Source organism: Papio anubis, chromosome 1 (genome assembly GCF_008728515.1).
Source record: "Papio anubis isolate 15944 chromosome 1, Panubis1.0, whole genome shotgun sequence".
NCBI lineage: Eukaryota > Metazoa > Chordata > Mammalia > Primates > Cercopithecidae > Papio > Papio anubis.
The window spans coordinates 60,369,508-60,394,958 of NC_044976.1; the positions used below are offsets into that span (position 1 = coordinate 60,369,508).

Sequence of the window (25,451 nt, forward strand, 5' to 3'; positions counted from 1 at the left end):
TCCCTGAGGGTCGGAACTGAACATTCCAAGCTTTTAGCCGTGGTTTGGTCCTTCTGGCAATCATCTCCCATTCAAGAACCCACCAAGAGTTGCCTCATTAGAACAAAAGACACTCTTGTTGCCCAAGGAATTCCAAGGGATTAGGAGCTCTGTGTCAGGAACCCAGATCAGAGACCAAATATTAAAACAAAAAAAGATTTGAACTCCTGCTGGAATACAAAATCCTCGAGCATCTGCAAACTAAAAACTGACTCGAGGGTTTTTTTCCTAGCCATTGGGAATGTAGAGCAGTGTGTCTTGCATGTCATCGGAAGAATAGATTTTTGTTTTGGTTTTGTTTTGGTTTTGTTTTGAAAATGACTCTGAACATTTATTTCCATTGCAATTTCTGTGGCTAAGAAGACTTAAACTTTACAAGTATTATCCTTTTAAGATCATTTTAATTTTAGTTGAGCACAGAGGGCTTTTATAACAAATGTGCAGAAATTTTGGAGGGCTGTGATTTTTCCAGTATTAAACATGCATGCATTCATCTTGCAGTTTATTTTCTCATTGTGTCTGTATATATCGCTTTTCTCTGCAGCATGATTTCTCTTTTGATAATGCCCTTTAGGGCACAACTAGTTATCGGTAACTGAAAGTATCTTAATCATTATGGCTGCTTCTGTTTTTTCATGAACAAAGGTTATTCATATGTTAGCATATAGTTTCTTTGCACCCACTATTTATGTCTGAATCATTTGTCACAAGAGAGTGTGTGCTGATGAGATTCTAAGTTTGTGTGTTTAAACTTTTTTTTTGAGTGAGGGAAGAAAAAGCTGTATGCATTTCATTGCTGTCTACAGCTTTCTTTCAGATTATGTTCATGGGTTTGTGTGTATACAATATGAAGAATGATCTGAAGTAATTGTGTTGTATTTACGTTTTTTCACCAGTCTTTGATTAAATAAAAAGGAAAACCCGAAAAAAAAAAAAAAAAAAAAAGATGTACCTAGCACCTAGCACCCCTGTTGCTCAGGAAATTACAAGGGTTTTAGGAGCTCTGTGCCAGAAACTGCAAGCAGAGAACAAATATGTATTTCTGATTATATCACAATAGCACAGCATGGTGAATAGTTAACTGTTAATATAAAACAGACTTCCACCCCCTTAGAAACTTCAGGTATCTGTTTGCTAAGCTGGAGTCTGGAAGAACTCTGCTGGATAAAAAATAAGAACATTTTGCTTTATTGGACTCCTTCTGTTCTTTCCTTTGACTTTCTGAATTTGGCCCTTTCATTGCAGTTCAGCAACTTCATCTTCATGCAGAGACGGAATAAGCAGAAAGATTAAACATACCAATAACTTAACTCCCCATCACTCCACAAAGATTCTGTAGTTAAAAAAAAAAGATGATGAATACAAAAGATAACGATACAAATCGTTAGAATACAGATTCTGGCATCATGTATCTTTGGCTAATTGTTTATCTTCTCTAAGCCTCAGCTACCTCCTTTTTCAAATGGGGATTATTAATTCATTCAGCAAATATCTTACTGTGCATCTGTCATATAGCAGGCGCTGTATGAACAAAGTGTAGATTCTCTATTGGTGAACAAAATACATAATACCTGCCCTCACAGAGCTTCCAGTCTAGTGATTGTACAGCATCAACCTCAGAAGACACTGTGGGAATTAGTAAGAGTATCTGGTATATAGCAATACCTTAATACATTTCAGATGATTTTGATTTTATTCATATGTTGTTCAGAGTTGTTTAGCCCAGTTCTTTTTAGTTCATATATATTAATGCCTTTGTCTCTAAAAGTATGTCCCATAGAGAAGTCATCTTTTTATTCCTTGATGGCTCCATACAACATCCTGAAGAGCTGGGAGAATGGAAAAATGCATATACAAGATTCTTTTTGTTGTTGTTGTTCCCAAGTCAGAGTTTTGCTCTTGTTGCCCAGGCTGGAGTGCAATGGCGCCATCTTGGCTCACTGCAACCTCCGCCTCCCAGGTTCAAGTAATTCTCCTGCCTCAGCCTCCCAAATAGCTGGGATTACAGGTGCATGCTACCATGCCTGGCTAATTCTTTGTATTTAGTAGAGACAGGGTTTCACCATATTGGTCAGGCTGGTCTCAAACTCCTGACCTCAGGTGATCCACCTGCCTTAGCCTCCCAAAGTGTTGGGATTACAGGAGTGAGCCACTGTGCCCAGCCCATATACAGGATTCTTAAGCATTTATAACCCATCTTCTCATTGGGCTTTAGGTCAGGGATGATAGAGAATTAAATTAATGTAAGAACCATTTCCCTGATTTGTTTTTAGAGCTCAGAAAAATTTTCTTTTTTCTTTTTCTTTTTTTTTTTTTTTTTTTTTTTTTGGAGACAGAGTCTTGCTCTGTTGCCCAGGCCAGAGTGCAGTGGCGCCATCTTGGCTCACTGCAAGTTCCGCCTTCCGGGTTCACACCATTCTCCTGCCTCAGCCTCCCAAGTAGCTGGGACTACAGGCACCCGCCACCGCACCTAGCTAATTTTTTTGTATTTTTAGTAGAGACAGGGTTTCACCATGTTAGCCAGGTGATCTCGATCTCCTGACCTCGTGATCTGCCCTCCTCAGTCTCCCAAAGTGCTGGGATTATAGGCGTGAGCCACTGTGCCTGACAAAAAAAATTTTCAATTATTATTCTATGATATGTGAAGAATTTGTATATAGTATAATCCCGACTCCAATGTGCTTTTGAGTTGAGTTTAGGAAATTGATTTAATGATGAGCCAAGAAAGCTAAAGCCAGTGTTATAATAGCTGTTCTTTGGATATTGCAGTGTAGTAGATTGTAGAATTATACTGAATTATATAGGAAGCATTTGCAAGTGGGCTTTTAGATTATACCTGTTGGGTTTCTGAGAGCAATCATGAGTGGTTGCTTTACCCCCTGACACTGTTTATTTGTATAGTCCCTCCCTCAATTGAAGTAAAATGCTCAGTATCTTGATTATTTTTATAACTTCATTGTTTGCACATATTATTTATCATTACTGTTTTGTCTCTATGGTATGGCTTTGCTCACAGTTTCCTTTTATTTATACCTGATCTTAAGTCCTTCAGACCCTTAGATGAGGCTAATTTATAGAAAATAGCAAAAAGAGAGGTCAAGCATACATTGTGGCTTCTTTGAAGCCAGAAACTCAGCTTCTCTTTGAGAGCCCTGTGCATGACAGACTTTTGGTGTGACATTTGCTAGCAGTTTTGCTGTGGGACTGCACCATTACAATGGAAGAGCAGTCAGCACATTCTGTCCATCAATGGCTCAGTTCACATACAAAAGAAATTTTACATTAAGCCCCTGAAAGACAATATGATTAAATCTCAGCTTCTTTACCCTTTACTTCCACGCTAGTAAGAGGGTTACTGAATTAATTTCAAAAGGCATTAACATATAATCACCATGTAGACTGGAATGAGACTTACGCTAGAGTATTGGCTTTCCCAAAGCAATTAGTCCCGGAAAATGCACAGGCCTGGGCATGGGGCTGTCATATGAATATAGGATTCATTTATCATCTTCCCTTCAGTGCAAATGTGGGAAAAAAGAGTTGATGGGGCTGTGCAGAGAATTGGAGTGATTTGTCAGGTTCCAGAAGCAGCCAGAAGGAACAAAGTGGGTGGCACAAGAAGTGCACAATTGATCGGGCTAGTATATTGAGCTGTGTTTCGTCTGGCTCCCAAGCCTTTTGAGATAGAAGAAGTGTGCAGTACATTCCCTTTGTATCATTTACCTGAAGGATAACCCAAGTAAAATCCTGTTATTTTGCACATGTGTAAAATGATATTTAAGAATCATGAAAAAGTCAAAAGCATGAATGTGTCTCATATTTGTCACGGATAAAGACAGAGCTACAGGTAACCTCAGATCTCAGTGTCCAGTAATATTTTTTAATTTTTTTTTTTTTGAGACGGAGTCTCACTCTGTCCTCTGACTGTATATATATGTGTGTGTGTGTATGTGTGTCTTTCTTCTGACTCCGTGTGTGTGTGTGAACACAAAGTTTTTAATTTTTATGTAAGAAAACACATGATTATTTTCCATTATTGTTTTGGTAATAATTTGAAAGGCTTTTCCCTATACCAAGGTTATATTGTTTTGTTTTGTTTTTTTGAAACAGAGTCTCGCTCTGTCGCCCAGGCTGGAGTGCAGTGGCCGGATCTCAGCTCACTGCAAGCTCCGCCTCCCGGGTTCACACCATTCTCCTGCCTCAGCCTCCCGAGTAGCTGGGACTACAGGCGCCCGCCACCTCGCCCGGCTAGTTTTTTGTATTTTTTAGTAGAGACGGGGTTTCACCGTGTTAGCCAGGATGGTCTCGATCTCCTGACCTCGTGATCCGCCCGTCTTGGCCTCCCAAAGTGCTGGGATTACAGGCTTGAGCCACCACGCCTGGCCCAGTAATATTTATTTTATAAGAGAAAAAACTGAAACCATGAAAGTTAAATGACTTGCCCAAGTATACATGCAGCTGCTTTATGCAGAACTCCTGCCAGGAGCCCTTACCAGCACCACTGTCTCAGCAGTTTATCCGTGACTCTCTGCTTGCTGCCGTGAACTGTTTTTGAAATCTTCTGGAAAACTTAGATATGTTCGGAAGTATAGTAGAGTAGTTAATAAATCACTAGCTTCTGCATATGTATGGATAAGATTGCTTATAATTTATAGTCAGAAGCTTCTGTCATCTAGATTGGCGCTTTTAGATTACCATACATGGATGCAATTTTATGAAGTATGTTTCTTAATGAAATAACTATGCCCTCAGAGACCTCATGTAATAAAATATCCCATTACAGAAACAGTAGTTTGAGGAACAGGAAGAAGAACAAAGAATTAAAAATTGCAAGAAAATAACTTTTCCTGTAGCTTTATTAATACAGATAGGTTCTTTTTTTTCTTTTCTTTTCTTTTTTTTTTTTTTGAGATGGAGTCTTGCTCTATCACCCAGGCTGAAGTGCAGTGGCACAATCTTGGCTCACAGCAAACTCTGCCTCCTGGGTTCAAGTAATTCTTGTGCCTCAGCCTCCTGAGTACCTGGGTTTACAGGTGCACACCACCACGCCCAGCTAATTTTTGTATTTTAGTGGAGATGCGGTGTCACCATGTTGGCCAGGCTAGTCTTGAACTCCTGACCTCAAGTGATCTGCCCGCCTTGGCCTCCCAAAGTGCTGGGATTATAGGGGTGAGCTACTGTGCCTGGCCAGAGATAGGTTCTAAATAGCTGAAAGTGTAAAAATAAATTGATCAAGTGTTCGATTGTAGCTATGGTTTCACTAATACTAAATACTATTCACTAATACTAAAATATTACATTTTAGTATGTGATTTGTTGTATGTCAATATTGTATCTCAAAGCTATTAAGAAACGGGTGATTAAACCTGACACAAATACATTTTGTAAGCAAGCCCTGAATATGACCTTCCCCTATGCAGAGCCAAAGTCACCTCATTTTGTTATTAGTAAGATGATCTGCAACCCGGTTCACAACTCTAAAAGTCGCCAGAAGACTGTGGTGCTGGCTGAGTGGTCAGCCTCACACCGTAAGTGCAGTCCTCTGGTCATTACAGCATTGTCACCAATAGCTATCTGTGTCTTGCTAATCATGTTCCCTAAGTAATCAATTATGTTATACTCAGTTTCAGTTACAAAAGACTTGCTCATAAAAGAAATTGGGAGTGAGGTTGGTGCTGAATAGGGAATTGAGCTAACATTGAGTACTTACTATTTGCCTGGCAGTGCTAAATTCTTTACACGCATTCTCTCTCTTAACTTTTACCATAACCCTATGAAGTAGGTGCTTAAATTCTCATTTTATAGGTAAGGAAACTGTGACATTAAGGGTTGGGATAAATATGCAGACACTGGCTTTTCTGACTCAAAGGCTATGTTTTTAAGTTATTTGAGTTCTGGATTAATAATGATTCTAGAAGGTAATAAGTGAATTCATTACCATTTTGTATTAATACTTTTGGTAGATACAGATTAATGCAATTTATCTAGTACTAGTTTAAAACACCCAAGGTAGTTTCTCACAATACAATTCCATGCTATTCTTATCTTCTTAGTTGTGTGTGTGTGTGTGTGTGTGTGTGTGTGTGTGTGTGTGTGTTTTTAAAGACAGGGTCTCGCTCTGTCACCCAGGCTGGGGGTGCAATGGAATGATCATAGCTCACTGTAACTTGAAACTCCTGGGCTCCAGTAATCCTCCCTCGTCAGCTTCCTGAGTAGCTAGGACTACAGGTGCATGCCAGTGTGCCCAGCTAATATATATATATATATTTTTTTTTTTTTTTTTCCTTTTTGAGACAATCTCACCCTGTCACCCAGGCTGGAGTGCAGTGGTGTGATCTCGGCTCACTGCAACCTCCACCTCCTAAATTCAAGCTATTCTCCTGCCTCAGCCTCTTCATTAACTGAGATTATAGGCATGCGCCACCAGGCCTGGCTAATTTTTTTTGTATTTTTAGTAGAGATGGGGTTTCACCATGTTGGTCAGGCTGGTCTAAACTCCTGACCTTAAGTGATCTGCCTGCCTCCGCCTCCCAAAGTTCTGGGATTACAGACGTGAGCCACTGCGCCCAGCCCAGCTAATTTTTATTTAATTTGTTATAGAGTCAAAGTCTTTCTGTATTGCCCAGGCTGATCTCCAACTCCTAGGCTCAAGCAATCTTCCCACCTCGACCTCCCAAAGGGCTGGAATTACAGATGTGAGCCACTGTGCCCAGCCTATCTTCTAAAAATTCAATGCCACTTCGAATTAATTAAAAGTAGTACGTAGTTGTGAAATTACATTCATCGCCTAAGAACCAAAGAAGAAGAAAATTAATTTGATGAGCTTGTTCTTGCACTAGGAGAGCTTGTCTGAACTTCATAATTAAAGACCTTTACCCTTCACTTCCTTCAGAGAGTTACAGTTTTATTTTCCAGCTGCAGAAACTATTATGTAAAACCTAATTCGTATCGGTTGGCCTCATTCTTTTGTTTCCTGCTATGAAGTCTTTTGAGTTCTATTTCTGCCATTTTTGTTTCTGACTGTGGCTTGTTTGGAGAATAGTTAAATTATTTAGTCATACTTCCTTATGCCACTGAAATATTGAGGCCAAAAATCCATATTCTTGTCTTGGAGGAATGACAATCGTTTATTTTTTATTACTGCAGTCCTCATTATTGCTCTCACAAAAGCTTTATGTGTGGTCTCTCCAGTGAACCAAATTATCTTAAAATTATGGAAAGTGCCATGAAAATAGAAAGTAAAAATGATGATTGAAGAAGCAGATTACTGAAGGAATCTGTTAAAAAAAAAAAAAAAAAGTAGTGACAAGAACGTATGCTGGAGAAGAAATTTATAGGAGTAATTTTCAGCAGTGCCTCTCTCGACTCTTCTTTCTGCAGTTTTCCCCCATGTCTTCCATAACCTATTGGGATTGTTCTCTGGGCCTCCATTTCCTCCTTTGTCCAGCGCCTTCCCAACTTCCTTCCTGTCCTATGGATATTGTAGTGACTGTACTGAAATGCAGCCTGGAAAAATATGCTCTTAGAATTGAGAGAAGTTTTCTTATATTAGCCTTTTGTATTTTGCTTTATTTTATATTTTCTGCCCCATTAACAGTATATAAGAGAGGCGAGGCACAGTGGCTCACACCTGTAATCCCAGCACTTTGGGAGGCTGAGGCGGGCAGATCACCTGAGGTCAGGAGTTCAAGACCAGCCTGGCCAACATGGTGAAACACATGTCTACTAAAAATACAAAAATTAGCCAAAAATGGTGCTACACAGCTGTAATCTCAGCTACTTGGGAGGCTGAGCCACAAGAATTGCTTGAACCTGGGAGGTGGAGGTTACAGTGAGCTGAGATCACACCACTGCACTCTAGCCTGGGTGACAGAGTGAGACTCTATCTCAAAACAAAACAAAACAGAACAAAAAAACAGTATATAAGAGAGGCCGTTCCACTCCTTCCACCCCAAAAGCTAGCAAATACTGGATATTATAAGACCTTAGGCAACCTGATAGGTGAAAATTCTATCATTAGAGCAAGTTTTTCTCTACATACACAGGTAAGGAAGAAAGTCGTACTGTGCTGAGATAAGGCAGAGTTGTGGTTTTTGTTTTTGTTGTTTTTTTGGTTTTCTTTTAGGCAGAGTCTTGTTCTGTCGCCCAGGCTGGAGTTCAGTGGTACCATCTTGGCTCACTGCAACCTCTGCCTCCCAAGTTCAAGCAATTCTGCCTCAGCCTCCCGAGTAGCTGGGATTACAGGCGCCTGCCACCATGCCCAGCTAATTTTTGTATTTTTAGTAGAGACGGGGTTTCACCAGGCTGGTCTCGAACTTCTGACCTCAGGTGATCCTCCCACCTCAGCCTCCCAACGTGCTAGGATTACAGGTGTGAGCCATCACGCCCGGCCCAGAGTTTTTAAAGTTGACACTTGAGTTGAGTTTTTCTCTGTCTTTACCACTGTACAAAAATAATAGAATGAGAATTGGGTGCTGGGTTTTGTTTTGTTGTTTTAGTGGTGGCAGGAAGCTGGGGATGCAGGTGATTGGGATGAGTATTACAGAGGTAGCAGGAGTCCCATGGCACCAAGTTCTGTCTTCTTGTTACCCATTCCAGAGGCCCCGAACCTACGTAGAGGCTTTGAGATCAGGAGACTTGAGCTTGGATTCTGGCTCTGCCACCTCCTTACCTAGAACGCCTTTATAAGTCACTGAGTTTGTGAGTCTCAATGTCGTCATTACAAAAGTACAGGAACACCAACCTTCTCTGTCATGGTGAGCAGTGTGGCAGTGCTGGACTCTATGAGTTATACTTTAAAAACTATCAACTGTATATGATGTAATCCTGCCCCTGCAGGACTGCTTCACTAACAAGATTACTGTTTAAAAGAAAGAAAAAGAGAGCAGGGCACAGTGGCTCATGCCTGTAATCCTAGCACTTTGGGAGGCTGAGGCAAGTTCATCATTTGAGGTCAGGAGTTCGAGGCCAGCCTGGCCAACATAGTGGAACCCCGTCTCTACCAGAAATACAAAAAAGTTATCTGGGTATGGTAGCGCATGCCTGTAATCCCAGCTACTTGGGAGGCTGAGGCAGGAGAATCGCTTGATCCCCGGAGGCAGAGGTTGTAGTGAGCCAAGATTGTGCCACTGTACTCCAGCCTAGGCGACAAGAGCGAAACTCCGTCTCAAAAAAAAAAAAAAAAAGAGAGAGAGAGAGAAACTGGAGTTGGAAGGGGGCACAGTTAGGGAGTTTATTGATAGAGTCCTTTGATGATTGAATGGATTTTTGACTATGTCTATACAAGGGACAAGTAAAATATTTTGAAGGCAAGAGAAAAGATTTCTAGCAACAGAGAGAATTGAGGTGGGGTTCTAATTAGATCAGCTGTTTTTATGAAAAGGAGGAAACATTAAGCATTACTAGTTTAGGGAAAGTCTTGACTGGTGGCATATAGCAATGTTCTTGGAAGAAGAAATCCCAGGTCATTTTTCACCTGAGTCCTGTCTGCTTTTGTGGCTAACAATACTATTGATAGAGTTAGGCTGTAATATCCCCATGTCCTAGGAAACCATGATTCCTCTGCAATATAAGAGGTGGATTATACTGTGCCTTCATTCATTTATTCTTTCCTTTGCCATGCAGCTAATAGGAAAGTACCTATAGTCACCTACTTCATTTGGCCAAGTGAAACAGCTTGTGGCAATTGGAGCAACTTCCACAGGAGTATTCAAAATTAGAACAACACAGAAACATATTTCTCAATTTTCTCCAAGTCAGTATTTTTCAAAAACATGTCAGGGTTTAGAATTCAAAAGGATATCTTACTATTTTCCCCATATAACAAATTTAGACAGACGTGAGCTGCATATTACTATTATGCTGCCTTTAGAATGTATTTCAATTTAATTAGTTTTGTTTGAGAGAAAATAAATCTCTCATCTTTAAGCCTTTTAAATGAATGTGATCCTTTGGAAACATTATACTTCACAAGAAATAGATTAAATTGCAGCTGTGGAAGATCTTACTTCAGCACTGCAATTTCCATTAAACTGAGTCCTTGAAACCTGCTCCTTTGCCCAAGGTATTAAGAAGTGGCTGCTTCTTGTACACTATTTTGTCTTTTCCAAGGAAAAAATTAATGTGATAATTTATTCAGAAGTCTTTTTTCATTATTGTGAAATTGTGTTTCACCTGAGTTTCAGGCATCTGCCCTGTCCTATCTCTAACCTGACACCCCTTTCCTCCCTTCGGTTCTCCCATCTGCAAAGTGGGAGCAGTGGTTTGGAAAGTGGGCATCCTCTTCAAATGGGGGCCAGTGCCCAGGATTTTTGGAAAGAAGAAACTACCTCTATTATCTCTGTCAGTCTACTTCCCTCCTCCCCAGCCTGAAAGCTACGCTGAAAAGGTACCTGTGGTTCCTACAGAGAGACCTTGAGTTTCACACCTGCGTGCCTTTCATATGCTTTTCCCCAGTCGTGGAGTCCTCTTGCCTCTCACTTCCCCTGTGCCTGCTAAGCTTCTCTCTAAACATTTGTCTACTCCTTCTTAAGGGCAAACACCCACCTCCAAGATGAGACAATTGCTTCTTATTTTATGCCTACACACATCATATGGCAATGCAATTATTTGTTTCCAAAACCATGTCACTTACAGAGTACCAGATCCTTGAGGGTAGCAACCATATCTGACAAAGTCACTTCTACAAAGTGGCTTTCAGAGAATCTGGTACCTGGAACACACTTAGTGTTTAATACATGGCAGCTATGATGACAATGGTAATGAAACTTCCTGTATCCTCATCACTTATGCAGTGATTGTTGAGTAAGTGAATAAATGGGTGAATATTCAACATATCTATTATACTTTCATTGGAGCATTTCTTGATCTGAGGTTTCTACTTTGTGAGCCCTATAAATTGGAATTCCAATTTCAGAGAATTAAAAAAATGAGTTACTTATTCTATGGCTTTTTTTTCACCCCAGGTAAATACCCTTAGGGAATGTTTTTTAATTAATAAGCTTTTAAACTGAAAGATTTTGGCTATAAATTCTGATTCTAGACGTGTTATGTTGGTCAAATTTCTTAAACTCACTGTGCCTCAATTTCTCCATCTATTTAATGAGGTAACCATGCAGTTCTCTACTGGTTTGAGTGAGACAAGTAATGTATTAGGCTTGTGTGCACATGTATGTGTGTGTGTGCCCTCTATGTTGTAAGCGTTTGTTACATGGTACTATTATAGTTATAAAATGTCAATATAGAAAAACAAACTGAAAATCACCTTAAATCCCACCACAGATATGATCATTGCTGACATTTAGTAGAGATACTCACAGAACTTTCTTTAAACCCACATAGAAACTTTTACATAAATGAAAATAATGTGGTAAATAAATAGGTTGCATGAAATTTGTTATTTTCTTCACTCTGCATGCAGTGTTTTCTTTCTACGACAATGCATTTACATCTGTATCATCCTCCCCTACCTCTGTTTAGTACCACAGTTTTCCATTTATTGATATATGATCATTAGGATAATCGTTTGTTGGTTAATATGTAGTTTTTTTCCCTTTTTCTCTTTTAAAAGAATAGCCATGAGAGGGATGACTGGGTTTTTTAATTTTTTAGGGTAAGTCTTTTTTGGGTTTTTTTGTTTTTTTTTTTTTTTTTGGCATAGTTTCACTGTGTCACCCAGGCTTGAGGGCAGTGGTGTGATCTCAGCTTACTGCAGCCTCCACCTATTTTCATGCCTCAGCTTCCTGAGTGGCCAGACTGGTCTCGAACTCCTGACCTCAAGTGATCCACCCACCTTGGTTTCCCAAAGTGCTAGGATTACAGGTGCCCAGCCTAGGATACATTCTTAGAAGTGGAATTATTAGATTAAAAGTTAACCTATAAAAATACTCATCGTTATAAGTACTTATGATTTGCTTTTTTTTTAAAAGAAAAAAATTAGACCAGGCACAGTGGCTCATGCCTGTAGCCCCAGCACTTTGGGAGGCTGAGATGAGAGGATTGCCTGATCCCAGGAGTTCAGGACCACCCTGGGCAAGATAGCAAGACCTTGTCTCTACCAAAAAAATTAGCCAGGCATGGTGGTACATACCTGTACTCCTAACTACTTGGGAGGCTGAGGTGGGAGATTCCTTGAACCTGGGAGTTAGAGGCTTCAAGGCTACAGTGAGCTATGATTGTGCCACTGCACTCCAGCCTGGACAACAGAGCAAGACCCTGCCTCTTAAAAAAAAAAGTAAATTACAGAGAAGGATTCTCAGATTTAATTATCACCAATTCAAATTACATGAATTTCAACTCAGTTCTTTAATAATAATTTGTCACTTTTCATAATCTTTCTGCTTTAATAAAAGTGTGGGTGGGGTATTGTTAGGTATAATATGACACGATGTTCACACCTCAGGCAAATCTGTTACTTCAGCTAAACTTTAATTTTTATATAATTAATATTTCCATTCCTAACTTAAGTTAATTAACTTTTACTTCCAATTTGGCAGTTATTTTTAGTAGATTTAATTGAGCTGCTCTTCGGTATAAATTTCTTTTTGATTTTTTTTTTTGAGATGCAGTCTCACTCTGTCGCTCCAGGCTGGAGTGCGATGGCGTGATCTTGGCTCTCTGCAACCTCCATCTCCCAGGGTCAAGCTATTCTCCTGTCTCTGCCTCCCAAGTAGCTGGAATTACAGGTGCACGCCGCCACGCCCGGCTAATATTTTGTATTTTTAGTAGAGACAGGGTTTCACCATGTTCCCCAGGCTGGTCTCGAACTCCTGAGCTCAGGCAGTCCACCCACCTCAGCCTCCCAAAGTGCTAGGAGTACAGGCGTGAGCCACCATGTCCGGCCCAGTATAAATTTCTATTCGTGTTAGTTGAACTATAAAAAATTTAAAGTATTTGAAAACCTATCACTTCATATTTTTGAATAATTAATTTTATTGAAACAAATCTCATTAAAGATCTCTAAAGTGAAAGTTTGTATAGTATAACAAAAGGATTTGTATTCATTTACTTTTGCTGAATTTTCATTGGATTAACCCTAATTCTACTTCTGCTAGGTTAACGTTATAATTAAGTATCCCATCTTTGGTACATAAATATAAGAAGACTTAACTTATATCAGATTGTCTTCCCCCACTACAGTAGTTGAAACCAGTCTATAAGGGGAAAAGTCAAACACAATGAAAATCCATTATAATATGGCTTAGGAGCTTTGCAAATACAGTCAGGCCTTAATGGCAGGGATACATTTCTGAGAAATGCATCACTGAATGATTTTGTTGTATTAATGTCATAAAGTGTACAACCTAGATGATCTGGCCCACTCCACATCTAGGCTATATGATATAAGGCTATTGTTCCCAGGCTATAAACCTGGGCAGCATGTTACTGTACTGAAGACTGTAGGCAACTGTAACACAATGGTAAATATTTTTATATCTAAACATAGAAAAGGTACAATAAAAGTATGGTATTATAATCGTATGGGACCACCATCATATATGTGGTCCATCCTTTACTGAGGCATTATTATGTGGCACATGACTATAGAGGTATTTCTCATTTGAGGTTGTTATCTTCAGTATCCAGAGCTACCATAATTTGCTACTGAATGACATTTTATTGAGTTGGAAATTCAGAATCTGGGGAAAAAATGAATTCACTTACCCCTAAGGTAAAATATTACTGTCTTTCTGGGACTAGGCATCATGAAGCTGAGACAGAAGTTACTAGAACTATCTGGAAGACCTCAGAAGGCCCACTTTGTCAGTAATCAGATGAGGAAGCTAAAAACAGATAAGAAAACCAGAATTGTAGGTCAAGAGCATAGAAAGCTCCTTTGGACAGAAAGCTTTTTCCCTTTTTCTTTTTCTTCTTTTGTATCTTTTTGGATGCCAAGGCAAATTACTGAACATCTGAAAGAGCACAAGACTAGGAGATTGAAAGAGGTATGTCAGTTAGATTTACAAATTAATATTTAGAATTAGCAGGAGCCTAAGAAACCATATCAGTGAAAACTTTTTGGTTGCAAAGAACAGAAATTAGTTCAAATAATTGTCCCAGTCAGCTTGCGCTGACCATAGACATCTATTTCTCACAGTTCTGGAGGCTGAGAAGCCCAACATCTAGATGCTGCTTAATTTGGTTCCTGGTGAGGGCTGTCTTCCCTGGTTTGCAGACAGTGTTCCTGCTGTATGCACACACATGGTGAAGGGAGACATTATGACTCTTATTGTAAGGGCACTAATTTTCTCTATGAGGGCTCCATCCTCATGACCTTGTTGCTTCTCAAAGGCCCCACGTCCAAATACCATCGTATTGGGAATTAAGGCTTCAACATATGAATTTGCAGAGGGACATAAAAATTCAGCCCATAGCAACAGCTTCACCAAAAAAGTAGAATCTATTGTAATCATGTGACTCCTTCCTGGAACCTGAAGATCAGGATGCACCAGGGCCTCGGGAAATGATGGCTTTTCCAGTCCCTTCATCTGTGTGGCAGAATATGGACATCTCGCAGAAGCTTAATGAACATGTAGAAAAGAACTGTGTCTCAGCTCCAATTTAAAACCCCCTAAAGAGAGAATCTCCTCAGCCGTGGCCCGGAGTGGCATGACAAGAAACACAAACTTGGCTGCCCACCATAAAGGATGGTATTTGTGATGAGAGGATTTGAAGGACAGTCCCTCAGAAAGAGAAGCAGTTGTGTGATGGCAATGATCCCCCTAGGTATCTACTACATCCCTCATCTGGTCTGGCTTTCTCATCTTAGTGATATAGAAATTGAGATAGAATGCCATTAAATCACTTCCCATAGTCATGGCTTGATGAATGTGAGAAAAAGATATAATTTATCATCCAAACTGGGTAACTATTAGTAGGCACAGTGGCTCATGCCTGTAATCCCAGCACTTTGGGAGGCCAGGGCAAGTGGATCGCTTGAGTCCAGGAGTTCAAGACCAGCCTGGATAACATGGCAAGACCCCGTCTTTATGAAAAATGAGCCTGGTGTGTAGTGCGCACCTGTAGTCCCAGCTACTCAGGAAGCTGAGGTGGGAGGATTTTTTGAGTCTGGGAGGTCAAGTCTGCAGTGAGCCATGATCGCACCATTGCACTCCAGCCTGGGTGACAGAGCAAGACCCTGACTCAAAAATAAATAAATAATTGGAACAACATAAATAAGCTAGGCTGTCTCAGGAAAATCAGGATATATGATTACCCTTGAATGAAAGAGTCATAGATCTCAGGTTTTGAGATAATAAATAGATTATTTGGGTAAATTGGGAAGCGTCAAATCAGGACTAAAGATAGTTCTTCCCACCATTGTGGGATGATATCAAAGATAAAGACATGTCTAAATAATTTATTATTCTTCCCTTATATCATTCAGTCACCTTTGAAAGAAGAAACTTTGAGAAAGGCACTTAGTTTCTCTATTTCACAGTTTACTGGAAGTAAATGGAAAATAATATTTTTCCAATTTCGAGATAATCTGAATAAGCACTCCAGGTCATGAAAGGTGGGGAGCAATATTTGATCCAAAATGAAATATCTTAATTGTTTTTCTTGAGGCTGGGTCAGAAAAAGCTAAAGGGGTAGTCAACCTATATATATTGAACCTATTTGTTTACAGGCATACTTCAGCTAGATTATGGGTTCCATTCTAGACTACCACAATAAAGCGAGTTATCAGAATAAAGTGAGTCACATGTGTTTGTTTGTTTCCCAGCATATGTGAAAGTTTTGTTTACACTATGGTTTATAAAGTGTGCATTAGCATGATGTCTAAACAAGTACATACATTAATTTTAAAATAATTTATTTCTAAAAAATGCTAACGATCATCTAAGCCTTCAGCAAGTTGTCATCTTTTTGCTGGTGGAGAGTCTCCTCCACGTTGATGGTTGCTGACTGATCAGGGTGGTGGTTGCTGAAGGTTGGGGTGGCTGTGACAACTTCGTAAAGTAAGATAACAATGACATTTGCACATCGATTGACTCCTTTCATGAAAGATTTCTCAGTAACATCGGATGCTGTTTAATAGTATTTTACCCACAGTAGAATTTCTTTCAAAATTGGAGTCAGTCCTCTCAAACCCTAGGACCGCTTTATCAATGAAGTTTATGTAATAGTCTAGATTCATTGTCATTTCAACAATGTTCAAAGCATCTTCACCAGGAGTAGATTTCATGTCAAGAAACCACTTTTGGTCAGGCCTGGTGGCTCACGCCTGTAATCCCAGCACTTTGGGAGGCCAAGGTGGGCAGATCACAAGGTCAGGAGTTCGAGACCAGCCTGGCCAAAATGGTGAAACCCTGTCTCTACTAAAAATACAAAAATTAGCTGAGCGTGGTGGTGGGCACCTGTAATCCCAGCTACTGAGGAAGCTGAGGCAGGAGAATTGTTTGAACCTGAGAGGCAGAGGTTGCAGTGAGCCGAGATCGCACCATTGCACTTCCAGTCTGGGAGACAGTGAGACTCCATCTCAAAAAAAAAAAAAAAAGAAGAAGAAGAAGAAACCAGTTTCTTTGCTCATCCATAGGAAGCAGCTCCTCATCTGTTCAAGTTTGATCATGAGATTGCAGCAATCCAGTCCCATCTTCAGGCTCTACTTCTGATTCTAGTTCTCTGGCCATTTCCACCACACCTGCAGTGACTTCCTTCACTGAAATCTTGAACCCCTCGAAGTCATTCATGAGAGTTGTAATCAGCTTCTCCCAAATTCCTGTTAATGTTGATTTTTTTTTTTTGTAGCCACATTTACTTAAGTGTACAGCTCAGTGGTAATAAATACAGGTATATTCTTTTTTTTCCTTCCTCTCTCCCAACTCCCCCACAAACCCCCTCCCCATCCCACCGCAGCCTCCGATAATCACCAGTCTACCTCTATCTTCATGAAATCTACTTTTTTAGCTCCCACATATGAGTGAGAACATGTGATATTTGTCTTTCTGTGCTTGGTATATTTCACTTAACATAATGGCCTTCAGTTCCATCCATATTATAGAAAATGACAGGATTTCATTCTTTGTTATGGCTGAATATTATTCCATTGTGTATATATACCACATTTTCATTATCCATTCACCTGTTGATGAGCACGTAGGTTGATTCCATATAAGGAAAGGAGTTTAATTGACTCATAGTTCCACATGGTTGGGGAGGCTTCAGGAAACTTACAATCATGACTGAAGGGGAAGGAAGCAAACACATCCTTCTTCACATGAAAGACTATTGTTGAAAATTTATTGTTTAGTGTAGCCATCTTTGTTATTGAGCTTAGCTAGATCTTCTGAATAACTTGCTGAAGTTTCTACATTAGCACTTGCTGCTTCTCCTTGCACTTTTATGAGATTGAGACTTCTCGCCATAAACCTCTGCTAGCTTCAAACAACTTCTGCAACCTCCTCACCTTTCCCAGCCTTGACAGAATTGAATAGAGTTAGGGCCTTGCTTTGGATTAGGCTTTTGCTTAAGGGAATGTTATGGCCGATTCGAACTTCTATCCAGACCACTTAAACTTTCTCCATATTAGCAATTAGGCTGTTTCGCTGTCTTATCATTCCTGTGTTCACTGGAGTGGCACTTTTAATTTCCTTCAAGAACTTTTCTTTTGCATTCACAACTTGGCTAACTGATGCAAGAGGCCTAGCTTTCAGCTTATCTCAGCTTTTGACATGCCTTCCTCACTAAGTTTAATCATTTCTAGCTTTTGGTTTACAATGAGAGATGTGGGACTCTTCCTTGTACTTGAACACTTAAAGATCATTGTAGGGTATTAATTGGCCTAACTTCAATATTGTTGTGTCTTGGAATAGGAAGACCTTGGAGGAGAGAGAAAGAGATGGGGAGCAGCTGGTCAGTGGAGTAATCAGAACACACAATTGTGTGTTAATTGATTAAGTTTGCCATTTTATATGGGCACAGTTTATGATGCCCCAAAACAATTATAATAAGATCGAAGGTCATGGATCACATATCACCATAACAGACATAATAATAATGTAAAAGTTTGAAATATGGAGAGAATTACCCAAATGTGACACAGACAGGAAGTCAGGACATGCTGCTGTAAAAATGGTGCCAGTAGACTTGCTCGATGCAGGGTTGCCACAAACTTTCCATTTGTAAAAAAAAACACACAATAAAATGAGATATACCTATATACTGAAAAAAGTGTCATAAGGGTATGTTGTTATTCAAGGTTCAGTGTGTTTGCATGAAGAGAAAGGAACAGCTTTATGGGACTCCATATTGCATTCAGGACTTTAAAAAACCTAAAAGTCTTAGATGGGTATGGTGGCACATGCCTGTGGTCCCAGCTACTTGGGAGGAAGAAGCAGGAGGATCTCTTTATCCCAGGAGACTGAGGCTATAGCGAGCCACATACATACTACTTGACTCCAGCCTGAATGACACTGAGACCCTGTCTCAAAAAAAAAAAAAAAAAAAAAAAAAAGCAAGCAAAAAGCAAAATATAGCTTAAAAGTCAACTATTGGGCTTTTCCCCCATGTGTTGTAGTGACCCGGTTTTTGGTTGATACTGACTTTTTGATCTCAAAAGTCCAAGACCTAAGATGGTAGGGTGACCAACTCACTTTTCTGTTCTTGCTCATCTTTTTATAGAGATGGCTGTTAGAAGTTATCTCATATTTTATGTGTACCATCCAGATCATGTGACCTCTGGGTATGCCCTAGGATTATAGGCTTTTAAACTAATTGCTAAAGCACCTTGGGCAAATTATAGTTTCCTAATCTAGTGAAAGTAAATCCTACCCCAGCTATTCTGAGATTTAAGTGAGATACTGTGCATAATGAGTTTAGCATAGTGTTCTGCACTGAGTAAGCACTCAGTAGATGGTAGCCTTTATTAACTATAGTTAACCTAATAGACTTCCAGAAAAGAATGCTTTTTTTTTCTTTTTTTGCCTATATTATTTGGAAAACTTTCTACATCTCTTGTTTAAAGAATAATGCCCTCAGAGAACAGCTTCTCAGTAATACAATAGATGATAATCTAAAGCTAATTGTGCATAAAATATATCATTCTTTCCAACTTGTTATTGAGTTTTCAGTAGAGTATGTTTCCTTTAGTGATGAAAAAATATGAAAACTGCTTGAATAGTTGGAAGCTGTATAACTTTTATTTAAATAGTGAAATTGTTTTATATTAAATAAGAAGAAAACAAAAGAGAGACCTCTCCTAAAACTGAATGGCTACAAATGGGTTATTTTTTTCCCCTAGCCCTAACCCTAAATGTGTTATTTTTAAGGCCATAAAAGACTCTTTGTCTTGGATTTATTTTTTTATCCAGAGATCAGCATTTTTCTTCTAGATTTAATCCAGTTAAATCAGGTTCACTCTTTCTTGGGTTTCTTGCTCTGTTCCCAGTTTTCCACTGCATAGCAGAGTTTCTCCAGAGGCCTCGGCATGTTGCCGGGAGCAGCTGCCTTAGCTGTAAACCCCCGGATTGGCACTGGAAAAAACATCAACAGCAAGCAAGCTGCTTTGCCTTTCCACTGCCAGAGGCTCTGCACATGTAGAAACAGCACCATGAAAGGCATAACTTTAGATTTCCTCTTACGTAAATTAAAATTAATGAACTGCTTTCTTCGTTTGGGATCTCATTTTTCCCTCTCGGAATAATAGTACCATAGATTCTATTCTACCAAGATGGAGGATCACCACTAAAGAAGCAGACATATCCATAAACATGAAAGTTAGATTTCCTACATGCTCAAGCGTTTTGCTGATCAAAACCTTTTTTTTTTTTTTAGCCTTAGTCATTTTGAAGGCTGGAGCCCATGTTAGTGAAAGCCTACTCACAGTTGATTAAGTACCACTTCCATTCAGGACTGCAATTCAGCACATCCTCATTGAGGGCTACTATGCGCAAGCTCTGCATGAAAAGCTGGGAACCACCTAGAGGAGGATGTTGGCTCCTGCCCTAAGGAGCTCAGCTCAGTTCAGTAGGTGTTGTATGCCTGCACTGATGCTTACTGCCCAACAAGGATTGACTTTACCATGTTGTGTTGTGGTATAAGTGCAAGAAGGGAAATTTTTTTAAACCTAGTGCCACAGGATTCAAAGACAGGAGGGTAGGATAGGTGGTTTAGAAAAAGTTTCTGGAAGCAGAGGCTGAACACAGTGGGGAAGACATAGACATTCACAAATGCTTAACTGAATGCCAGGCCTTGAATCAGGCTCATTCCAAATGTCATTCATCTTTTTTGAGACAGAATCTTGCTCTGTCGCCCAGGCTGGAGTGCAGTGACGCGATTTTGGCTCACTGCAGCGTCCGCCTTCCAGGTTCAAGTGATTCTCATGCCTCAGCTTCCCAAGTAGCTGGGACCACAGGCACATGACACGATGCCCAGCTAATTTTCATATTTTTAGTAGAGGTGAGGTTTCGCCATGTTGGCCAGGCTGGTCTTGAGTTCCTGACCTCAAGTGATCTGCCTGCCTCAACCTCCCAAAGTGCTGGGATTACAGGCATGGGCAACCGCACCCGCCCTGCCATTCTTCTCACTCTGCCGATCAGGCTGGAGTGCAGTAGTACAGTCATAGCTCACTGTAGTCTTGAACTCCTGGACTGAAGCGATCCTCCCACCTCAGCTTCCCCTGAGTAGCTGGTATTACAGGTACATGCCACCATACCTGGTTAATTTTTTATTATTTTTTTGTAGAGACAGGGTCTTTCTGTGTTGCCCAGGCTGGTCTCAGACTCCTCAAGTGATCTTCCTGTCTCAGCCTCCCAAAGCTCTGGTATAACAGGCATGAGCCACCACACCTGTCCTAATCTAATTTTCAAATATGATTTAAAGTACCTTGTTTGTAGTTAATTATAAATTAAAGAGATTGGAAAATATGGTCAGCAAAATACATAATCATACTAAACATACTATTTTAAAACTTGGTTTTACCAGTTAGTACCATTTTGGACATTTTCTATGTCATTAAGTATGCTTTTTCACAAACTCTTAAAGATGATTTCTTTCCTTGTCTTTTCTTTCTTTTTTTTTTTTGGAGACAGGGTCTCACTATGTTGCCCGGGCTAGAGTGCAGTGGCACAATCTTGCCTCACTGCAGCCTCAACCTTACAGGCTCAAGTGAACCTCCCATGTCAGCCTCCCAAGTAGCTGTGACTACAAGTGCATACCACCGCACTTGGCTGATTTTTATATTGTTTGTCAAGACAGGGTTTCACCATGTTCCTCAGGCTGGTCTTGAACTCCTGAGCTTAGGCAGTCCACCGGCCTCAGCCTCACAAAGTGCTGGGATTACAGCTGTGAGCCTCTGCACCCGGCCACTGCATGATTTCGTTAACCATTTCCCTTGTAGCTAAATGGGTAAGAAGATACAAATATAAGAAAAGTTAAATTCTTAAAGTGTTAGGAGAAAATATATAGACAGTGGACTTATTTTTAAATGCATGATACTAAGGATAGAAACGTATGCCAGGCACAGTGGCTCATACCTGTAATCCCAGCACTTCGGGAGGCCGAGGAGGGCGGATCATCTGAGGTCAGGAGGTCAAGACCAACCTGGCCAACATGGTGAAAACCCGTCTCTACTAAAAATACAAAAAAAATTAGCCAGGCTTGGTGGCAGGCACCTGTAATCCCAGCAACTCAGGAGGCTGAGGCAGGAGAATTGCTTGAACCTCAGAGGCAGAGATTGCAATGAGCTGAGAGCATGCCACTGGACTCCAGCCTTGGCAACAGAGCGAGACTCTGTCTCAAAAAAAAAAAAAGACACGTAATAGCAAAGATGAGTAGTTTTAAAAATCCTTTGGGTATCAAGAGTACTCTAAATAAAATGTAAAGGCATTATCTTGTTTAATTCTTTTTTTTTTTTTTTTTTTTTTGAGACTGAGTCTGGCTCTGTCGCCCAGGCTGGAGTGCGGTGGCCGGATCTCAGCTCACTGCAAGCTCCGCCTCCCGGGTTCACGCCATTCTCCTGCCTCAGCCTCCCGAGTAGCTGGGACCACAGGCGCCTGCCACTTCGCCCGGCTAGTTTTTTGTATTTTTTAGTAGAGACGGGGTTTCACCTTGTTAGCCAGGATGGTCTCGATCTCCTGACCTCGTGATCCGCCCGTCTCGGCCTCCCAAAGTGCTGGGATTACAGGCTTGAGCCACCGCGCCCGGCCTATCTTGTTTAATTCTTACAATAGCTTTGTGAAGTAGGTACTTAGATTTCTTTTAGAGAAGGGGAAACTGAGGCACAGAGAACTGACAGTGTGGAAATCAGTGCTTTCTATGAGATTGATGATTTTGTGTGTGTGTGTGTGTGTGTGACTGAGTCTCACTCTGTCACCTAGGCTGGAGTGCAGTGGCGCAATCTCGGCTTGCTGCAACCTCCACCTCCCAGGTTCAAGCTATTCTCCTGTCTCAGCCTCACCAGTAGCTGGGACTAAAGGTGCGCACCACCATGTCTGGCTAATTTTTGGTTTTTGTTTTTGTTTTTATTTTTGTTTGGAAACAGAGTCTCAGTCTGTCACCCACGCTGGAGTGCAGTGGCGCCATCTCAGCTCCCAAGTAGCTGGGACAATAGACATGCACTACCACGCCCAGCTAATTTTTGTATTTTTTAGTAGAGATGGGGTTTCGCCATGTTGACCAGGCTGGTCTCGAACTCCTGGCCTCAAGTGATCCATCCGCCTAGGCCTCCCAATGTGCTGGAATTATAGGTGCCCAGCCTAATTTTTGTAATTTTAGTAGAGACGGGGTTTCACCATGTTGGCCAGGCTGGTGTCACACTCCTGACCTCAAGTGATCTGCCTCCCTTGGCCTCTGAAAGTGCTGGGATTACAGGCGTAAGCCACTGTGCCCAGTGAGATTGAGGATCTTGCTGCAGAACGAAAGCTGATAAAATAAGAGGCAGAGTGAGAAGGTAGCTCCAGTTTGGTCTTTCCATCAGCCTTGGATGTGAATCCCAGCTTTACCACTTAGGAAAGGTGACGGAAGGGCCGCTTTTCAGACAGTTGAAAATACTATGTTTTCATTTCATATTTTAAATTGTTCATTTCCATATGCTTTCTCATTATAACTATTTTGACCAAAAAAAATAATAATGTGTTTAGATGTCTTGAACATCAGTTGTGTCTTAAAATGCAAAATTCCAGAGACAGCAAGAACAAATCAGATGCTAATTACAACTCTTTTTCCTATCCCTTATATAGCACACTATACTATCTCTTAAATAGTAGAGATTGTCAAGGTCACACTTGAATAGGGATGGTATAGGTATCGATCATTAACTACGTTTTAAAGAGATGGAAGGAAAAAAGTCAAAACTACGAGCTGTTACCAACTGGGTGAAATAAAGTAAGAGAGTTTCCAGCTATCATCGTAGTTTATCAGTGGGAAAATTTGGAATAAAGAAATTTAGAATTTAAATGTTGTTTAGGTCATCTTTTGGTAGATTCAATCAAGTTTAAAATTCTACCATGTCTTGGATATGAGCAGACGGCTCATTGATGGCATTCAGTAAAATCTTTCTGTGTAGTTGGTTTAAAATTTGACTTAAAACAGGGACATAATATTTACCTTCTCTGCAGTAACAAAATTTATATTATGTAATAACCTTGACATGTTTACAAGATCATGTTTAATGGGCTCTCCAGAGCTCCGGTGAATACCACAATTTGGTCTGTTTTCAACATTTCTAAATAATCTGGGAAAGCTGTAGGAAATGAAATATCTGTCGTAAACTTTTTGTATCAGGCTTAACTACTGCTTTCTTGAAGTTTAGCAAAAGGATAAAGGACTGTATGTTCTTCATTAACTGTAGTCAAAACTGAATCTAAGGATTTTTGATAGCTGTTTAGAATTACTGTTTGAATCTCTACTACAAAGAATATTAAGATTTTTAGCATTTGAGAGTCCTAATATTCCCACTTAAAAATCATTAGACTTACTTTGGGAGGCCAAGACATGTGGATCACGTGGTCAGGAGTTCTAAACCAGCCTGGGCAACATGGTGAAACCCCATCTCTACTAAAAATACAAAAATTAGCCAACCATGGTGGCACACACCTGTCATCCCAGCTACTTAGGAGGCTGAGGCAGGAGAATTGCTTGAACCTGGTGGGTAGAGGTTGCAGTGCACCAAGATCATGCCACTGCACTCCAGCCTGGGTGACTGAGCGAGACTCCGCCTCAAAAAAAAAAAAAAAAAAAAAAAAAACCAGTAGACTTAGGGCCGGGTGCAGTGGCTTTTGCCTATAGTCCCAGCACTTTGGGAGGTTGAGGCGGGCAGATCACTTGAGGCCAAAAGTTTAAGACCAACCTAGCCAACATGGTGAAACCTCATCTCTACTAAAAATACAAAAAAATTAGCCAGGCATGGTGGCGCATGCTGGTAATTCCAGCTACTCGGGAGGCTGAGGCATGAGAATCACTTGAACCCAGAAGGTGGAGGTTGCAGTGAGCCAAGATCGCACCACTGCACTCCAGCCTGGATGACAGAGTGAGAGTGTCTCAAAAAAAAAAAAATAAATCAGTAGACTTTATCATTTAATTCCAAGTATATACGTATATACTTGTAGACATGTATAATTTAGTACATTGTATTTTTTCCCAAACAGATAAACAATCAGATTCTGTATGGAAGAAGTCACCAAAATGCATCTGCCATTATTAAGACTGCCCCATCAAAGGTCAAGCTGGTTTTCATCAGGTAAGATTGCTAGATCTGGTTTTGCAAAATCAAAGACCTCTTCTGAAGATGTTATTAATGTAAGACTATGTCATCTTTGATTTGTCTAGCGAAATCACTAGATTTAAGAATATATGTTTCTTCTAAAAACATATATTCCTTTTGTAACTGTCACTTCAAGAAAAGTATTGCAGGGCGCGGTGGCTCACGCTTGTAATCCCAGCACTTTGGGAGGCCGAGGCGGGCGGATCACGAGGTCAGGAGATCGAGACCATCCTGGCTAATATGGTGAAACCCTGTCTCTACTAAAAATACAAAAAATTAGCCGGGTGTGGTGGTGGCGGGCGCCTGTAGTCCCCGCTACTCAGGAGGCTGAGGCAGGAGAATGGCGTGAGCCCGGGAGGCGGAGCTTGCAGTGAACCAAGACTGCGCCACTGCACTCCAGCCTGGGTGACAGTGAGACTCTGTCTCAAAAAAAAAAAAAAAAAAGAAAAGTACTGATTGTTTTGATTATGAAGTTTTCTTACTTGCTTATGTTTCACAGCATAGAATCGGTAGCTGAGGCTAGTATTTATAATTCAGTTATAAAACATTCTTCCCTTTCTGGATCCATTTGTCCTGTATATAAATATAATGAGACCTGCTAACTTCTCTTCCTGTCACTATTATTTGGTACATTTGCTGAATCATTAATGTCTTCATTAAAGAATAAACAAGAAAATAGAACTGAGGACATTTTTAGGAGCTTCCTTGTAAG

The 25,451-nt window shown here is 40.4% G+C and overlaps 1 protein-coding gene across 5 annotated transcripts in view; it reads left to right on the forward strand.

The window, feature by feature from the left end:
* Positions 1–25,451, forward strand: part of PATJ (PATJ crumbs cell polarity complex component) — a 396,968-nt gene that overhangs the window by 226,944 nt on the left and 144,573 nt on the right. For all 5 annotated transcript variants that reach the window (XM_031669412.1, XM_031669417.1, XM_031669416.1 and 2 more), the window contains one exon: positions 24,624–24,715. In XM_031669412.1, the coding sequence (XP_031525272.1) occupies positions 24,624–24,715 (92 nt within the window). The remainder of the gene's footprint in view (positions 1–24,623; positions 24,716–25,451) is intronic.